Source organism: Vombatus ursinus, unplaced genomic scaffold, assembly GCF_900497805.2.
Source record: "Vombatus ursinus unplaced genomic scaffold, bare-nosed wombat genome assembly UNPS02014768.1, whole genome shotgun sequence".
Taxonomy (NCBI): domain Eukaryota; kingdom Metazoa; phylum Chordata; class Mammalia; order Diprotodontia; family Vombatidae; genus Vombatus; species Vombatus ursinus.
Genome location: NW_020954546.1, coordinates 22,358,362 through 22,374,504, shown reverse-complemented (window position 1 = coordinate 22,374,504; position 16,143 = coordinate 22,358,362). Strand labels below are relative to the sequence as shown.

Here is a 16,143-nt window from a genome sequence, read left to right as displayed (position 1 = left end):
AACTGGGATGATGGGCATAAGTTGAAGGGGTAGATCTCCGCTCAACCACTGGGGTTGTCACAAAAAATAATGGACTCCTCCTCTGGCACCTTCTGGAGTCCCGGACACCCATGAGTCAGAGCAGAATTCCCAGGATGCTTTGCAGGTCAGGAGTTCCAGAGCAGGCACCCCCCCCTCCCAGTCCCTTGTTAGGGATGAGTTCCTATTCAGATAGAAAATGTAATGGACGCCCTCTGACATCACTGTTAACTCTGAGTCCATGATTCCCAGAGTGGCCCAGCTGCCCACCCGGGGGGCACACACCACATAGCAAGACAGTGGGCTCCTCCCTGGAGCCAGAGCACCAGGCCCCAGCTCAGGAGGGGGAGGCCAAAGGCTGGAAGCTACAAGCATACGCGCAGAACCAGGGCTTGACCACCTCCCCACAGACACACATTCACTTACTCCACCAGGACAGGAAAAAAATAAGAGTTAATTTACTTTTTATTGCCTCAGAATTCCAAGGTTTAATGGAGCTGTCAGTTTGAGTGCAGAGCAGCTGCCGGCCGATACAATGCAGCCCAGCCCGGCCCAGGTGATTGGGGAAACACATTTCACACAAATGGACCAACATACACTCTTGGCTTGTTGTTTGGGGGATATTGACTCAGGGATCAGATTAACCCTTCAGGCTGAGGTTAGTTCTGCACACAGTAATCAGAAAAGCAGCTTTAGTCAAAGGCACTGAGAGACCTTGGACTCTGGGGGGCTTTTATATTTCGGAGGGGGCGTTTCTAACCTAAGTTACCCTGTACAAAATGCTTTTTAATAACAAGGTGTGAGGCTTATTATTATGATAATAACAATCACCTTCTTGACTTGAACAGAGAAAGCTCTGTCAGTTTTGTAGGTGAGAGGTCAGGCAGGATCTGACCAAGGCCCCACCTTGGACAGGGCATTCCATGGGGGAAGGGAACGCTCAAAGGTATCTCTGCCCTCACAGGGCTCTGTCCATCTTTCTGGTAAACCCAAGGTAGCACTGAGCACTCACACACACACCACCATTTTGACTGGTGATTAATATCAAGCACAATGACCCCATGTTACAAGCCTGCAGGGGCCTGTGGAGGTGGCCATTTCCTGTGTAATACCAGCTTGTTTAAACACTAACATTCAAACTCCACAGCTGCAGAACAAACCCGGAAAGAGCTGAGTGAGAAGAAGCCCTGCATTGTGTTTCAGAGCCATAGAAGATCAGAGAAGTAATACAGATGGGAAACGAGTTGGGTCTTTTGGTTCCTGGGGTGAGGAGAGCTGGAAATACGGCTGAGCCAGCACAGGACCCAGGCAGAGAGAAGCCTGGGGTGGGGGGGAACCCTCATAGGCTAAAGTCATGGAGGGGAGAGGCACAAGGTCCTAGGTATGGGAAAAACTAAAATCCTTGTACTTGAAACCCTCCAAAAGGCTACCTAAGCCCCAGGCTGCAGAGGAAACACCAGGAGGTCTGCAGGTATAGCAAGGACAGAATGAAGTGCAATCTAGAAGAAGAATTAGAAGTGCCTCCACATGGAAACAACTTGCCAGCTCCCAGGTCTGTTCCCCAAGAGCCTGTGGTCAGGAGGGCTCCGTGCACTTAGTTGTCCTGGCATCTCTCTTTCAAGGCCTCAGCAGTAGAGAAAGCATGTCACCCAGGTGCCACAATGATGTGAAAAGGAAACACTACTCCCTGAGTTAAGTTAAAGAGAGGGCTGATAGGCTAACATCCTTCTGGGCCAAGAGTTTTTTTCTTTGTGATATTTTTTTTAATGGTATGAAGTTAGTGGTCTATTTCAACTTATAAAAACATATCAGTTTTGAACTTGATAAAGACACTGTCAAACTGCCAACATAAAACCAACATTGCCCAACGGGGCAAACCCCCCAAATGGTCAACAGCCAACCAGCACTGCTCTAAAAGTACAGCTTTTGCCAGGGTATGAGGAACTTCCACGGCCCTGACCCCAAGCAGAGATGTCAACCACTCAAAACAATCATGGGTTCCAGAATTTCACAGGCACCAGACCCCCTCTTTCCTGGGGCGTCGAAATCTACAGGTGAGAGAATCACTGGACTCCAGCCTCCTTGAGCCACTGGTCTCCTTAGTCTCTGTCACATCCCTCTAGTGTGTTAAACCCATCAGTGCTGAGCGTTTGGAAAAAAAGCAGTGCCCCTGGGACCCCAGTGTCTCTAAGGCAGGAACAGAGCCTAGGGTTACCCCCAAGAGGCTATTCTCATGGCTCTTACCTCTCCCAGCTTTCAGTGATTGTAAGCATTCTGACACATCTTCGAGGTTAAGCACTTGTTGGACCCAAATAACCTGAGCCTGGAGCTGGGGAGTCCTTCCCCTGGAGTCATCTATACCCTGCGGGGTCAGACTGAAGACAGAGGCCAATGCCCCCTCCCCTCACAAGAAGTTCTTGGGGAGAACTGGGGGAATGGGGAGGGGAGGAGTTTCCTCCCATGTCTCCTTACTTAGCATTCTGAGGAAGAGGAACCCCCTGGTGCCAGGCTGCTCTGACGCCCCAACGTGGAGCCAAGGAGACTGGGTGGGGAGCCAGGGCAGCCAAGGGGCTTCCCACAGTCACCAAGACTTCCTTGAGGGAAGTGCTGATGGGCGGTCACTTGATGACCCCCCAAATGCCTTCTCAGGCCCTAGAGTCCTGGATGGGTATCCCTTAGCTAAGAGCTGCCCTCGTATGTGTGTGCACACACATGTCCGTGTGCACTTTTACACGGGTGTGTGAACCGGTCTCAATCTCAGTCGGCTGTCTTGGTAAGCAGGCATGCCCTCCATGACTTATCTTCCTCATCATCCACTGGTCCCAGGAAGTCAGTGCCCCAAGGCGATCAGCTTGGCACCTGGGGCTCCCTCCCTAAATCCTCTTTCTCCCAACGTTCTCTCAATCCTGACCCAGCATGACAGTCTCCTAGCTCCTGGCCTCCTCATATACCTTCTCCCAGAATGCTCTGCAACTTTATCTGTAAGCCATGGAAAAGCAGCAAGGCCAGGAATTTTGATTTTTTTTTTTTTAAATTTAAGGGGACTTGAATCCAACAGAGTGATAAATGTATCTGAGTTACAATTAGGAAGATATATAGCATCAGAATGCGAAGGTCTGGGCAGCCTGGTGAAACGCGGGCTCTCCAGAGCCCCAGCTATGTTTCCCATTATGTAACCCTGGTCATGGGCAGACAGCCAGACTCCAAATGAAAAAGAGACTCTGGCTTGGCACTGGTTCTATTTTCCTATCCTCATTCGGGGTCAGCGCAGTGTCATACAGCTGCAGAGAAAGCTCTGGGGATTAAACCTGGGAAAGACTCCAAGACCAGGACCTGGGTTCAAGTACCAGCTGAAAGCAATAAACCAACTGCCACAGCTGGGCTGAGTTTGGACATTCTCAAAGTCCCCTGACTCTTTCACTTACTGAGAAGCAGAGATCAAGACTAAAGGAGGATTTGGCCGCACTCAAGGCCACAGAGGGAGGTGAGCTGTCCCACTGGTCTAACTTCTGAGACTCTGGGACGGAATGGGTCCCCCTGCTTGAGCTCTTGGAAGCCTTTAACTCTGCTCTGCCATTACTCAGGGCTGCCCCTCACAACTTTCCATTTGCTCACTTGGCAAAGTGGGAGTGCCAGTCTTTTCTTCCTACCAGAAGACCCGGCAGGGAGGGGCAGAGGAAGAAGCTTTGACTTCACAAAGTGGAGCACCCCTCCAGTCTGTGGGGCTGCTGCTCTGAAATATGTGAAGGCCTTCATCCTGAAGAACAAAGCTTCTCACAGGCTGCAATGATTCTCTACAAAGAATTACCAACAGACCCAAATCTCCAAGTCTTTATAACATCCTGCTGCCGACAATTCCTAAAAAGACTCAGCGATAGGGGAGTCAGCATCTCCAGGAGGGGAAGTGAGAGGAGGTATGTCATCTGAACAGGGGCTGCTAAGAAAGCCCCTAAGGTTCTGCCTACTGACCTCCAAGTGGCCTCAGGAAAAAGTAGCCAAATGTCAACTTGTGTCTCAGTACGCCAAAAGGCACGAACCAGCCAGGGGTTATTAGAGTTGGTAAGGTCCTACCCAGGACCAGCAGGCATGGCCTGATGGAATGTGAAGTGGCCAAGGACTCTAAAGAAGCGAAGGAAGGGGCAGCCAGGTGGCGCAGTGGATAGAGACTTACTAGCTGTGTGACTCTAGGCAAGTCACTTAAGCCCAACTGCCTCACCAAAAAAAAAAAAAAAAAAAAAAAAAAAAAAAAAAAAAAAAAAAAAAAAGAAGTGAAGGGGATCAAATGTGCAATTTCTCTGGAAAATAAAAGCAAAAATTGAGGTGGTGTTTTAGTCATTTGACACCTATTGAAGTTGACATAGTGAGACCTAAATACAGAAAGAAAATGGGATCCAATGAAGGACAAAGTACATTGTTGAGGGATATGTTAGGAACTACACTGTCACGAAGGACAAGAAGCCGTAATTCAGGACATCTCAGGGATGGGAGAAAGGTGGTGTGTCCCAACAGGACAGGTCAACAAGATTGCAAAGAAAATAATAAAAGCATGTAAAAGAAAGATGATGAAAGAAAGCCATTTGCCATTCCTATAAGAATGCCAATATAGTTGAAAAAGTCTTGCTACCTAAAGAGATGTTTGGGTGATGCAATTCCTTGCAACTCAGGAGAAAAGGGTATGCTGCAGCTAGGTTTGTTGGGTAAAAGGGATAACTGTGAAAGCTTTAGCATCCTTTTGATAAAAGGCTTGATACCCGGAAGTCCTGAAATAGGGAAGCAGAACTGTTTTTGAGCTGCCCACTCTTTGTTTGGGTAGGGGTGGGCCATAACTCAGGATGGAGATAAGCTAAGCCCGACGGGACTGTCCGACCTGGGTCCATCCTGTTGGACACTGACGCCTGGTTCAGACTGACTCCATGCACCCTCTAGGCCCGTGGCAGATGAGGCTGCTTAGCAGCCTTCTACATAGGCGCCAGGACAGCAGAGCTACCCCTTCACCCTGATCTGGCACCCCCAAGTCTCTGCCAGCTGGACTTACTAACAGGGAAGAGGCAGAAAGATGTTTTAAGTGCAAAGAGAGACTTGAGTTTCCCACAACCCAGTGACCTCTCCCTAGCCTGGTCTGCCCACAGGAGAGAGATGGGATGCCCAGGGTTACAGGGGCTGGTCTCTTGGGCAACATGGGTCCAAGCATCTGACTGATCAGATCTGCTCTCCCAGTGGGGGAAAGAGAAGGACCCAAGAGGGCTGGGCAGACTCAGCCAGAGAGTGGAGCCGCGCCCCGCCCCGCTTCAGTTCTGCCGGCAGGGCCGGGGATGGCTATGGCCAGAACCACGTGCCTGGCTGCAGTTTGAGCCATTGCCCAAAGATGGGCAGCAGCTCACACAAGCCGGCAGTGGGCCACGGACTGTAGCATCCAAACAGAAAACAGACTCTGCACCCCAAGCAAATGAGGCCCAGCATTTCCTGTGTGAGCTTTCCATTTCCTCAGCCAAACAAAAGCCAACTGGAGGGAGGGAACGAGGGAGGCAGGCAGTAAAAGAGGACAGAAACAGGCCTGATGGCCCTCGGCCCTGGTGGATGTGGATGGGGATGTGTGCACTGTGCCTGGGGGAACAGTACTTATAGGCCTGACCTCCTGGCAGCCCAGGAGAGGCTACAGGCCCCAGAGGGGAGGGAAGGAGAACAGCGCATGCTCAGCATCAGCTTCAGACACTTGGAGATCTTGGCCCTTCCTCGTCCTTTTCTTTCCAAAACTGAGCAAATTGCCTAGTCCGCATTATAGATTAATGGCCTGAAAAGTCTGAGACAGAAAACATTAACCCTTTGGGGAGTGCCGCTGGGAAACTAGCTACTCCCCAGCCAGAACTGTCAGCTCCTTTGTTGCAGTCCCAGCCGCCCAGCTCAAGACTGAGCCCTGGCTCACCGAGCCTGAGCCTGGAACACATTCTGGCAGCTGACGGAGAACTTTCAGGAGGGATGCTGAGAGCTGCTCACTGCTGTGGCCACCACCCACACAGACGGGAAACTTGGAGGAAAGTGAAGCCTGTTGTTGTAGGAGGGGGCACAGCTCAAGTGAGGAGTAAGGGGACGAAGGGCAAGATTCAGGGGGAAGTTTCAGGCCAGGAATTCCATACAGACAGATCAAGTAATGCTGGGCAGGTCTGTCTACTGAGGATTCTCCTGATGTAGGTCCCTCACAAGCCTGTGAGAAAATGGCCAGCCCCAGAGAGCCCAGCAGAATGTCCCTCAGCAGCAGCTGAAGTCCTTGTGCAGCCCACACAGGAGACAGCAGATGATACGAGCCACCCCAGACAGGACCCAGGCATCCATTCTGTCTAATGGGCTCCAGAAGTCTGGCCAGAAAGAGTCAAGGGATGTCACCACGAGAGAGCCCAGCTCAGAAGGGTTAGTGAGATAGGCGGAGTGGGGACAGTACTGAGGCAGAAGCACAACCCAAAACACAGGGAAACAAGGAGGACATTAAGGGAAAGGCAAGCCCGAGTCCAAGGCGAGGGAGCAGGGAGAGCAGGGAAATCGGGCAAGGGGCAGCAATGCGAGGGGAGGGCGCAGATGTACTCACTGTGTGGGCACATCAAGGGATGTGGGTGGAGGGTTCCAGGTGTCCGGGTAACCAAGCATCCAGTCTGACCACACTTTCACGCTGGGCAACAGTTCTTTCAGGTCAGGGAGGAAGGCTGACACCTTGATATCGTCCTGGTCTTCCTCGTCCTCACAGGAGGACGGCTGAGCTGCAGAGGCAAAGGGTGAGAGCTTGGCCTATGTTGCTGTGGCCCCAGGTGGGGCTTGGGGTGCTGGGACAGCAGCAAGTTCTTAGCGGAGGGAGACCAAGTCCATAGGGCAGCTGGGCTTGCAGGCAATGGGAAACCACCAGCACCTAAGAGGATTCTGAAAAGCAGGACAGAGAGAGAACCAGTGCACCAGGCCCCCCGCCCCGCCCCCGATCCTGAGAGCGCTCCCTGTCTCCTTGGTGGCCGAGGATAGTGTGGCCAGGCATAGGCTTCCACCTTGGCTTCTGGCCCAAAACAGATGCTCCCCTCTGGCACTGAAGAAGGCCCAGGTGGAAACCGGTGGCATCTGGAAAGCTGACCTAGAGGGATACTACTTAACAAACAATTTATCTACAGCCATCCTTTAAATGCGCCTGTAGCAGACCAGTAAGGAAGGCCTAGCATTGGCCTAGGTTCAACTTAAAAGGGCATGGAATTCTCCCCGTCCCCAGAGACAAATGGACCTGTAGCCCTGCCCAATGAATGCAAGACTCCTGGGCCAAGGCACCTAGAGCACTCACAATGTACTGAACAAAAAGTGAGAGCCTGGGAGCTACTTTCAATACCTAAAGTGAATAAATGAACATATGGAAATCAATATCAATTGTGGGCAAAAAGAGAACATATTCCAGCATTCAAAGAATTCTATGTTACCTGCTTACGTATCCCATATGTAAAGCCCAAACCCTAATTCCTAAAAGGCTGAGAAAGAAAGGAGACAATAGCTTACAGGAAAGGGGATCTGTAGAGGGGGTAAAAACGGTGGAAACGACAGGGTGAGAATAAAAGGTAGACGGAGGAAATAAATACTAAGACAAAAGGGAAGGAGGGCTCTGAGGCCTGTCTGGGCAAGGGCTTGGGCAACCAGAAATCCCACCAGTTAGGGGGCCCCTCATCTGCATACCTTTAGCAGATTCCTTTAGCAAGTAGGTGCAGCGCCGCACTAGCAGGGAGAACATGGCCAAGCCCAGAGCTGTAGCTTGTTCCTGGATCACAGAGCGACATTCCTCTGAGAAACAATCTAAAGAAAGACGACGACACATATCATCATCTCGGGTCCTGTCACTCTACCATCTCCACTCACCCACACAAGACTGGGGCCAGTTAGGCTGTGCCCATCTCACTACGCTGGCTTCTCTGGGCTGAGGAAGGAGATGAAAGACTATACTTCTGGGGACTGCGGATCCTCACTCAGCTGGTCTGGCTGGGTCTGGGCCTGCAGCATCCCCAGGCTGGCTCCTACCACTGAGAGGCCATAGCAACAAGTCATCAAGGAACATGGAATCAGTTTTTCTGTTGCAAAGGTGTTCAAGGACTGAGATGGGGGTAGGGGAAGGTGTGGAGATTTCCTTTGTGGGTCACTAGACGCTTCTTATCTTAACCTTCCTTCTCTCACTGTACTTTCATTAGGGAGTGCTGCTCCTCAGGACACAGATGACAGAGTCTCACAGTCACTTTTCATCCCGTCTCCTAAGACCAAACACGTAAACCTGGCTTCTGATTATAAGCCCCTCTTCTCTTTTCCAAACCTCAACTCTAACTCCAGACCAGTGAAAGGAGGCAGGCCAGTCCGACAGCTAGAGTTATTTTGTTGGGGGTAAGGGGGGGTATGTGACCCCTAGACATTTGCAAATCCCTCTTATTCCAATTCTACTAGATCCCTCTGTGTCCCCGGGGGAATGGTGATTAACAAAGACAGTCCTCAACCTTCTTCCTTCAGGAAGGGGCCACGTAACACATACAGAAATGAGCCGGGGGCCAGACCTGTAACCTGGTAGCAGCTGACCCAACTCAAATCTGCTATGGAACAGAATTTTTAAAATCTCCCAAGTACTCAAAGGAGAATCAGCGGCACATTCAAACTCCATCCCCGCTGGCATTTCAACCTAAACAGCCAAGGGGAGGCACCTTTTGTCAATTTGCCAGTCACACAAGAGCTCATCAATGGAGCTTAATTGAAGCAGTTGTTCAGGAAGATGCCACACAAGCACAGCTATTCCGAGCAAGGCCCTCCTCTATCTCCTCCCTATGGAAGCAAAGCAGATCTGATCAGAGCAGCCACAGCCAAAGCCCAAACCACTTCTGAGGGCTCTGGGAGTGGCAGAGAACAGGCTACAGGAGAGGTAAGGGGAAGAGCTTCTGGAGACCCACTGCCAGGGAGCTCTCTCTAGTGCTTTCTCAGGAATTGGAGAAAGGGGAGGAGGGCTCTGTGAACTAGGACCGCAGGGAAAGGCGTAACCCCTGCTGGCCTTAATGGGATGGGCTTTGGGAGCTCAGCTGCACATCACCATTTCCTGAGCAGAGGGCAATGTTTTCCTGCACCCAGTTTGGGCTCCCTTCATCACTAACCTAGCCTAGAAGGCAGTGACCACCTGGATTCCAGTCTCAGGAAACAGGAAGAGATACCAAGACAGCCTAAGCAAGAGAGGAGGGTGAGGATGACAGAGCCCCTGAAGGGCCACTGGTCTTCATTCTAGGAATGAAGGAAGCATAGAGCTCTTGCTTAGCTAACGCCCAAGTCAGTTTTTCAATGTGGGCATAGCTCTCCTGAGGCCACAGCTAAGACATCACCACTGTAGTTCCCCAAATATTCCAGGTCAGAGAACACAGCCCTTCCTGGCCGCTGACTGATAAGAGGATTCAATTCTGAGGCTGTGGGGAAGGGAAAGGAGCTCCTAATTTTTCACCCCTTTCCTTCCATTTCTCTGTGCATAAAACCTATTGCCTAAGTCCTCCAAGGCTAACTACAGCTGAGCCTCACGATGGCCACACCTACAGGTGGCTCTAAGAGAACAAATTCAAAGTGGCAACTATGCGAGGTGCTGGGGACCTCCCAAACCCCGTCTTGCGTTGCAGGCTTGTTGTTTCTGCTGAAATTTCCCAAAGGAATGAGAGTCCAGAGGCTCATCAATGAATCCCGAATTTCCATTTCTTCCAAATTCTGGATAGAAGGCCAGAAAGTGCTGGGTCTTACACTGTGGTACTGGAAAGGTCTTTAGTCTCCCAATTTGATCACATTCATTTGGCTGCACTGGATCTCTCTCGCAGCATAAAGTCTTTCCCTCCTTAGGCAGACCCAAGCTCCCTAATATCTCTGCTATTAACATCCCTCTGGTTTCAACAGGAGAAGGAATGGCACCAACCCTTTGTTACGCCTTTGTACCTAGAAATCTGCACTACGCTCACTGGTTTCAGTACTCATCCAACGGCTGCCCAACTGAGAGCGGATGTGTAAGCACTAGGTGAGGTAGGTAGCGAGAAAGTGTCAATTACTGGTATGATTAGAGTAAGTCATTAGTCCTATAATTACCCCAATAAAACCCTAACCCCATTAGCAAGGATTCTTCCACCTGTGCCCGGGACATAATGTTGATGTTATTCAGTCATTTCAGTTGTGTCTGACTCTGTGTGACCTCATTTGGGGTTTCTGTGGCAAAGATACTGGAGGGGTTTACCATTTTCTTCTCCAGTTGATTTTACCAATGAGGAAACTGAGGCAAACAAGGGTAAGTGACGTGCCCAGAGTCACACAGCCAGTATCTGATTTGAACTCAGGTCTTCCTGACTCCAGGTCCAGCCCTCTATCCAATGCACCACCTAGCTGCTCCAACAGGGACACAATATCGATATCCAAAGACCAACTTAGGGGGGCAAATGAAGGACAGCGAACAAGATCGATGGAAACACTGCAAAAGCAATCCCAGGGAAAAAGGGCCGCTTCTGTCCTCTACCCCTTCCTGTGGGTTGCCACACTGCCAGAGAGCAGGCTCCTGCCAGGGGCTACCAGCCAGCTGGCCTTTCTCAGACAGGCCATGAAGCCTAAAGGAAAGAAAACCAAAAGGTGGGACAGACAGAAGCAGCAGAGTCCGTGTTGTCTGAGGCTCCCTCTCCCCTTCACGTCCCTCTCGCCAGTCAGGCACATGATGCTCAGACCAGCCATGCATGTAGCACCCCATATGAGGGAATTTAGGAAGGATGAAGGAGCCCTGGCTCCAGGGGCGGCTAAAGCTCAGAGGACCACAGGGCAGTTCTTTGTGTAGGCCCTTTCATCTACTGGGGTGAAGAAATGTGGTGGCAATGGGAGGTTACTTGTCACCAGGCCCATTTCTGTTTCATGACAAATGGCAGCTCAGGGCCTGGAAGCCAGACTCAACAAACTCCTACTTTAAGCTGATGCTGTGGCTCAAAGCAGGAGAACCAACAGGGGTTGTCACCACTTGATAGCAAAGGGGCAATGATGGGACTCACAGTTTCCCATCATGGCAGCCACTTCTGTTAGCCCTTCCTTACTAAGTCTTTGCCAATGAAAAATGGGGAGAAGTAGATAGAGAACAATTCTGTCTTGGGCCCAAAGATAGCTTACCATGCTTTATATCTACTGTACCCTCAGCAGCAGCTCACTCCCTTCCTCTTGTATCTGGGCCATTCCAGGTGATTAGAGAGGGAAGCTAAAGTCTCTCTTTGGATCCAAGTCAAGTGGATCACATAACTTACTAAGAATACAGTTTCTAGTCCTGGCCCTTCCCTTAATTGGATAAGAGACCTAGAGTGCCTTCTCTTTAAAATGAATGCAAGCATGAATGAATGGATGGATGGATGAATGAATTAAAATTTAATAAGAGCTTACTATGAGCAAAGCACTATGCTAAGTGCTGGGGATACAAACTGAAAAGCAAGACAGTCCCTGTTTTCAAAGCGCTGGCATTCTCCTAGGAGAAGACAATACATATAGGAGGCTTCAGTTGCCTAATCAATCGTTAGTACTTATTAAGGGCATACTACATGTCAGGCACTGCTGGCATATAGTATGCTGAGGTGCAAAGAATGAAATAATCCCAGCTGTCATGCTACATTCTAAAGAGAGGGGACAAGGAGGCATGGTCTAAGAATATCTCAGATAAATTCCAACAAAATAAACACAAATCAATATAAATCGGGTTGAGTGAGATGACACTGGCCCTTGAGTGGATGAGGAAAGGCTTCAGGTGCTAAAACTTCATCCTGACAGAAGAGAGCAGCTCTTCCATAAGGAGGAGGAGGTTTACCAAAGTGCATTCCGGGCACGACGGATGAGAAGATAAGGGACGAGGTGTCATGTGTAAGGAACAGAAAGAAGGCTAGTATGGCTGCATCACAAAATGCGAAGGACTCATGTCCTATGATGCTGGAGAGAGAGGACTGTGAAGGGCTTGCTCCCTTCTAACCTTACAGAAATTGTGACAACTCTATCAAGAAGACAACCAAAACAGGGCATGTTACTATATTATTAATCACTCTGCAGCAGGCTGGGGGGCAGGGGCTACAGGAAGCTCCCCTCAAAAGGAATTCATCTTAGCAGCCACCTATGCAAACAGCACCTTATTCCAAGGCCCTTGGAAGGGATCAGAGATCTGACATCACACTAAAGAACACTCACCTAGTCTACCTTCATGACTGAATCAGAACTGGACTGGCCTTCAGGGAAAGGCAGCCTCCTGCAGGGGGTGGGAGGATGAGGCCCTGTTTGCCTTGGTATTTGCCTGAGTTCCTTTTTGCTCTGAGTTCAGGTAGCAGCAGCCTGACCCAGAGCTGAGGAACTCATTAACACTGCTAAGTGGCCTTTCCCCTTATTTCCAAAACTAGCCTTTTCCAGAGTCTGAGGGGATGGACTTGGCAAAAGAGAAGGGATGGAAACACTCCCTTCCTAGAAGGAAGTCACCTGAGATATCAACTCAATTCTGTTTCTTCCCACATACTCTGAGAAGGGCAGGTGATCATCACTCCATGGCTCGCTACAGCCAACATGTTACCTGCAGAGGGGATGAGTATCTCACTCCTGTGTAACAGGAGACTCGTTTTTCTGAGAACATTACATTCATGGAAAACATAAACCAACTGTCGTCAAAGTTGTATGAAATCAGGAAATGGAGGGGCCGGGAGAAGGCTGCCATGTGGCCGGATGTTATGTATTTCTAATTAGTGCTATACATCTTTCAACAGTGAGTGTCCTTCTGCTGGGAAACACAGCACACAGCCCTTGTTATTGTAACTGTCAGAGAAGTGCTTAAACAGATAATCTCCAGGAAAAGTGATAAACACATCCCCTCTCCCACCAGTGTGTGCACAACAGTGCTGCCAAAGCAAAGCTGGGCCTGACAGCTCCAGGCTGGCAAGACCTCCTCTGCAGGAAACAGGAAGAGGGGAATTGAGCAGGGCCAATAAGAAACCTGCCCCATCTGCCCCCGTGCCCTCGGCTGTACTGGGGGCAGGAGCACAGCCGGGCCTCTCCAGCCACTCCTAGGACAGGTACGATGGTTCACAGCAGGGTGAGAAGCAGGCCTGGATCAAGTCACAGGAAACAGAGAGCCGCCTTCAAGTCAGGAAGACTCACTTCTGACATACTGGGCGTCTTTGGGCACATCCTTAAATGTCCCTCCCAGCGCTCCCCACCTCCTCTAACGAGCAATGGCAGAAGGAGTTTCCTTACCAGAAGCTCCCTAAACCAACGAAATTGCAGGGCCAGACAATGTTTGTTTGTTTGTTTTTTCAGATTCCAACACCAATAAGCAAATTGAACAATGCTCCCTCCACCTTCCTGTCCTGTAGCAGTGGCTTCCTCACTGGGGAATGAGACACAGGTAAATGAAAGGCTGGCCCAGATCAGACACTGAAAGGATGAAAAGGGACTCCGAGTACACTAGGAATGACCTGAGCCTCTGATGAAGGGAAGGCAGGGGTGGCTCAGCTGCTTTGTTAACAACTGGAGAAAAATGCAGACAACAAAACTTAGTCACTGAGTCCCTCCCCAGCCCTCACCTCCCAAAGGGAGGGCAGAGTGGTCAGTTACCCTCAAACTAACACCACCTGGAGGTGATTTACTAGCTCTTATCTCTCAGACACAAGAGTGCTTTCCTTATGAGTCAGCCACCAGTCAGACAAAGGGCTGGCAGAGCTGCTGAGCAACCCACCCAAACCTCCCTGGCTACAGGAAGTGGGCAATGAGAGACTCATCCAGCTGCTGCCCAATCCCCAGGGCTCCCTGAGGCAGCAGCTGGCTGAAGGAGGAGATGAAGAAGGAGGAGGCGACAGCAGAAGCAGTGGCTGCACACAAATCAGAAATGAACCAAAACTCAGAGCAAAAGCAGAGCTATTCCACACACACAGACACACACAAACACGCAGACACACACACAGTTAAACCAGGAACCACTCGAGTACAGCTAGGCAAAGCATCAGTGCAGAACGCCTCAGGCCACAACTGGAACTTCTGGATTACGTTCCTGTATGCGCACTGCAGTATCGAGGGAGAAAAGAGGCATGTGGAAATGGCATTTCCTCCCGATGGCTCCTCTTACTATGCCTACTAATTCTTTAAGAGTCTCCAGAATTAGATAACTTTGCCCTTCTCTAGTCTAGGCCTCTCTTAACAAGACACAGACTTGCTGAAGAGTTAGGAAAATTTCCCACTCCAAGTCTTAGGGAAGAACCTGGCCTCCTTCCCTGCTACAAATATATCCTGTGTACCTGATTATGTGTGGGACACCACGAGCAATTAAGCCAGGAGCTAACATACACAAACGATTCTAATATAGGGTGGACTGTGACAAGCAATATAAAAAATTACACAGTGCTATGGGAGTTCATAAAAAGGAGAAATGTTGTAGAGCTGTGGGGGCTCAGCAAGGTTTCAGGAAAGCAGCAGCCTTTGAGTTGGCCTGAGAGGATCCTACAGTCATGTCCAGAATGAGAATGGACCTGGTTTTTAAGGAAACCAGGCATCCGAAGGACCACAGGATAAAACAATGAGCTCAGGAGACTTAGAAAGCCATCTAATCTAGCTATCTCATTTTAAAGAGAAGGGAAATGAGGCCCAGAGGTGCAAGGGCTGGATTTGAACTCAGAGACTGCACTGTTTCTACAACACTAGGCCGAACGGGAAGGATGGGGTAAAGGGAAGCTGTTCAAGGTGGAGGAGCATGGGCTGAGGCAAGGAGGTAGGAAGGTGTGGAGGCCGGTGGGAAATGAACAAAGCTGGGGAGCCAGGTCAGAGCCAGGTGACTCAAGGGCACCCCCTGCCCTCCCGAGGAGAGCAAAGGCTCATGCACGGCCACCTCCAATAGCCTTGCCTGAGCCCTCCTCCTTGGCCTGACAGTATGTGTTGATTCCTCTCACCTCCTCCCCTCTGCTGGATCCTCATCCAAGTCCCACGCTCAGGGCTCTGGCCTGAGCCCTCTTCTTCCACCACACTATTTCATTTCGGGATCAGTTCCCATGGATTTAATTGCTATCTCTACACTAACGATTCTCAAATATACTGATCTTGTCCTGACCTTCCCACTGACCTTCAGTATCCCATCTCCAACTGCCTGTTAGACATCTCTAATGAGACGTGCTATAAACATCTTAAACTCAACATGTCCAAAGCAGAACTCATTATATTCCACTTCACCCTCCAATACCCTCCCAAAAAAACATTCCTGTTACTGTTGAGGGCAACACCATCTTCCTAGTCACCCAGGCTCCAAACCTGGGTATCATTCACCTTATACCCCAGCTATTGCCAAAGCCTGCTGACTTTAACTTTCGTGACATCTCTTGAATGTGTCCCCTTCCCTCCTCTGATACTGCCACCACTCTGGGACAGGGCCCTCATGTCTGGACGATTGCAATAGCCTTAAGGCTCTCCCCAGTCTTTCCAGTCCAACCACCTCTCAGTTTTCAAAGTGACCTTCGTAAAGTGAAGGTCTGACTATGTCACCACTGGCCCCCCTACTCAGTGACTCCTTATCCCTCCAAGATAAAATATAAAATCCTCTGTTTGACACTCACAATATACCCCTCCCTCCATCTTTCTAGTATTCTGACAGCTTATACACCTCTTACACACTCTGCAAACCAGTAACGCCGGCCTCTCTGGTGTTCCTTCAAGAGAACAATCCTTTTCCCAACTCCAGGCATTTTCACGGGCTGTCCCTCATGGCTGCAGTCCTCTTCTTCCTCTTCTCTTCCTTCAAGGCTCAGTTAAGATCCAATCTTCTACTAGAAACTCTTCCCAATCCCCCTTCAGTCCAGTGCCTTCCATCTGTTGATTATTTCCAATTTTTCCTGAATATATCTTGCGTGTACACAGTTGTCTGCATATTTTTTTCCCTCATACTGTGAGCTCCTTGACAACAGGGACCATGTTTTACCTTTTGTTGAATTCCCAGCATGCAGCACAGTGCCTGGGTACACAGTAGGCCCTTAATACATGTTTACTGATGGAAACAGTCTCTCTCTGTCTCTCTTTCTCTCTCTCTCTCTTACACACACACACACACACACACACACACACACACACACACACACACACACACGT

The 16,143-nt window shown here is 49.9% G+C and overlaps 1 protein-coding gene across 5 annotated transcripts in view; it reads right to left on the bottom strand.

Annotated features, from left to right (window-relative positions):
- SMG6 (SMG6, nonsense mediated mRNA decay factor) overlaps positions 1–16,143 on the bottom strand; it is a 172,823-nt gene that overhangs the window by 80,659 nt on the left and 76,021 nt on the right. For all 5 annotated transcript variants that reach the window (XM_027862547.1, XM_027862546.1, XM_027862545.1 and 2 more), the window contains 2 exons: positions 7,711–7,827; positions 6,599–6,767 (listed from right to left, as the gene is read on the bottom strand). In XM_027862547.1, coding sequence (XP_027718348.1) covers positions 6,599–6,767; positions 7,711–7,827 — 286 coding nt within the window. The remainder of the gene's footprint in view (positions 1–6,598; positions 6,768–7,710; positions 7,828–16,143) is intronic.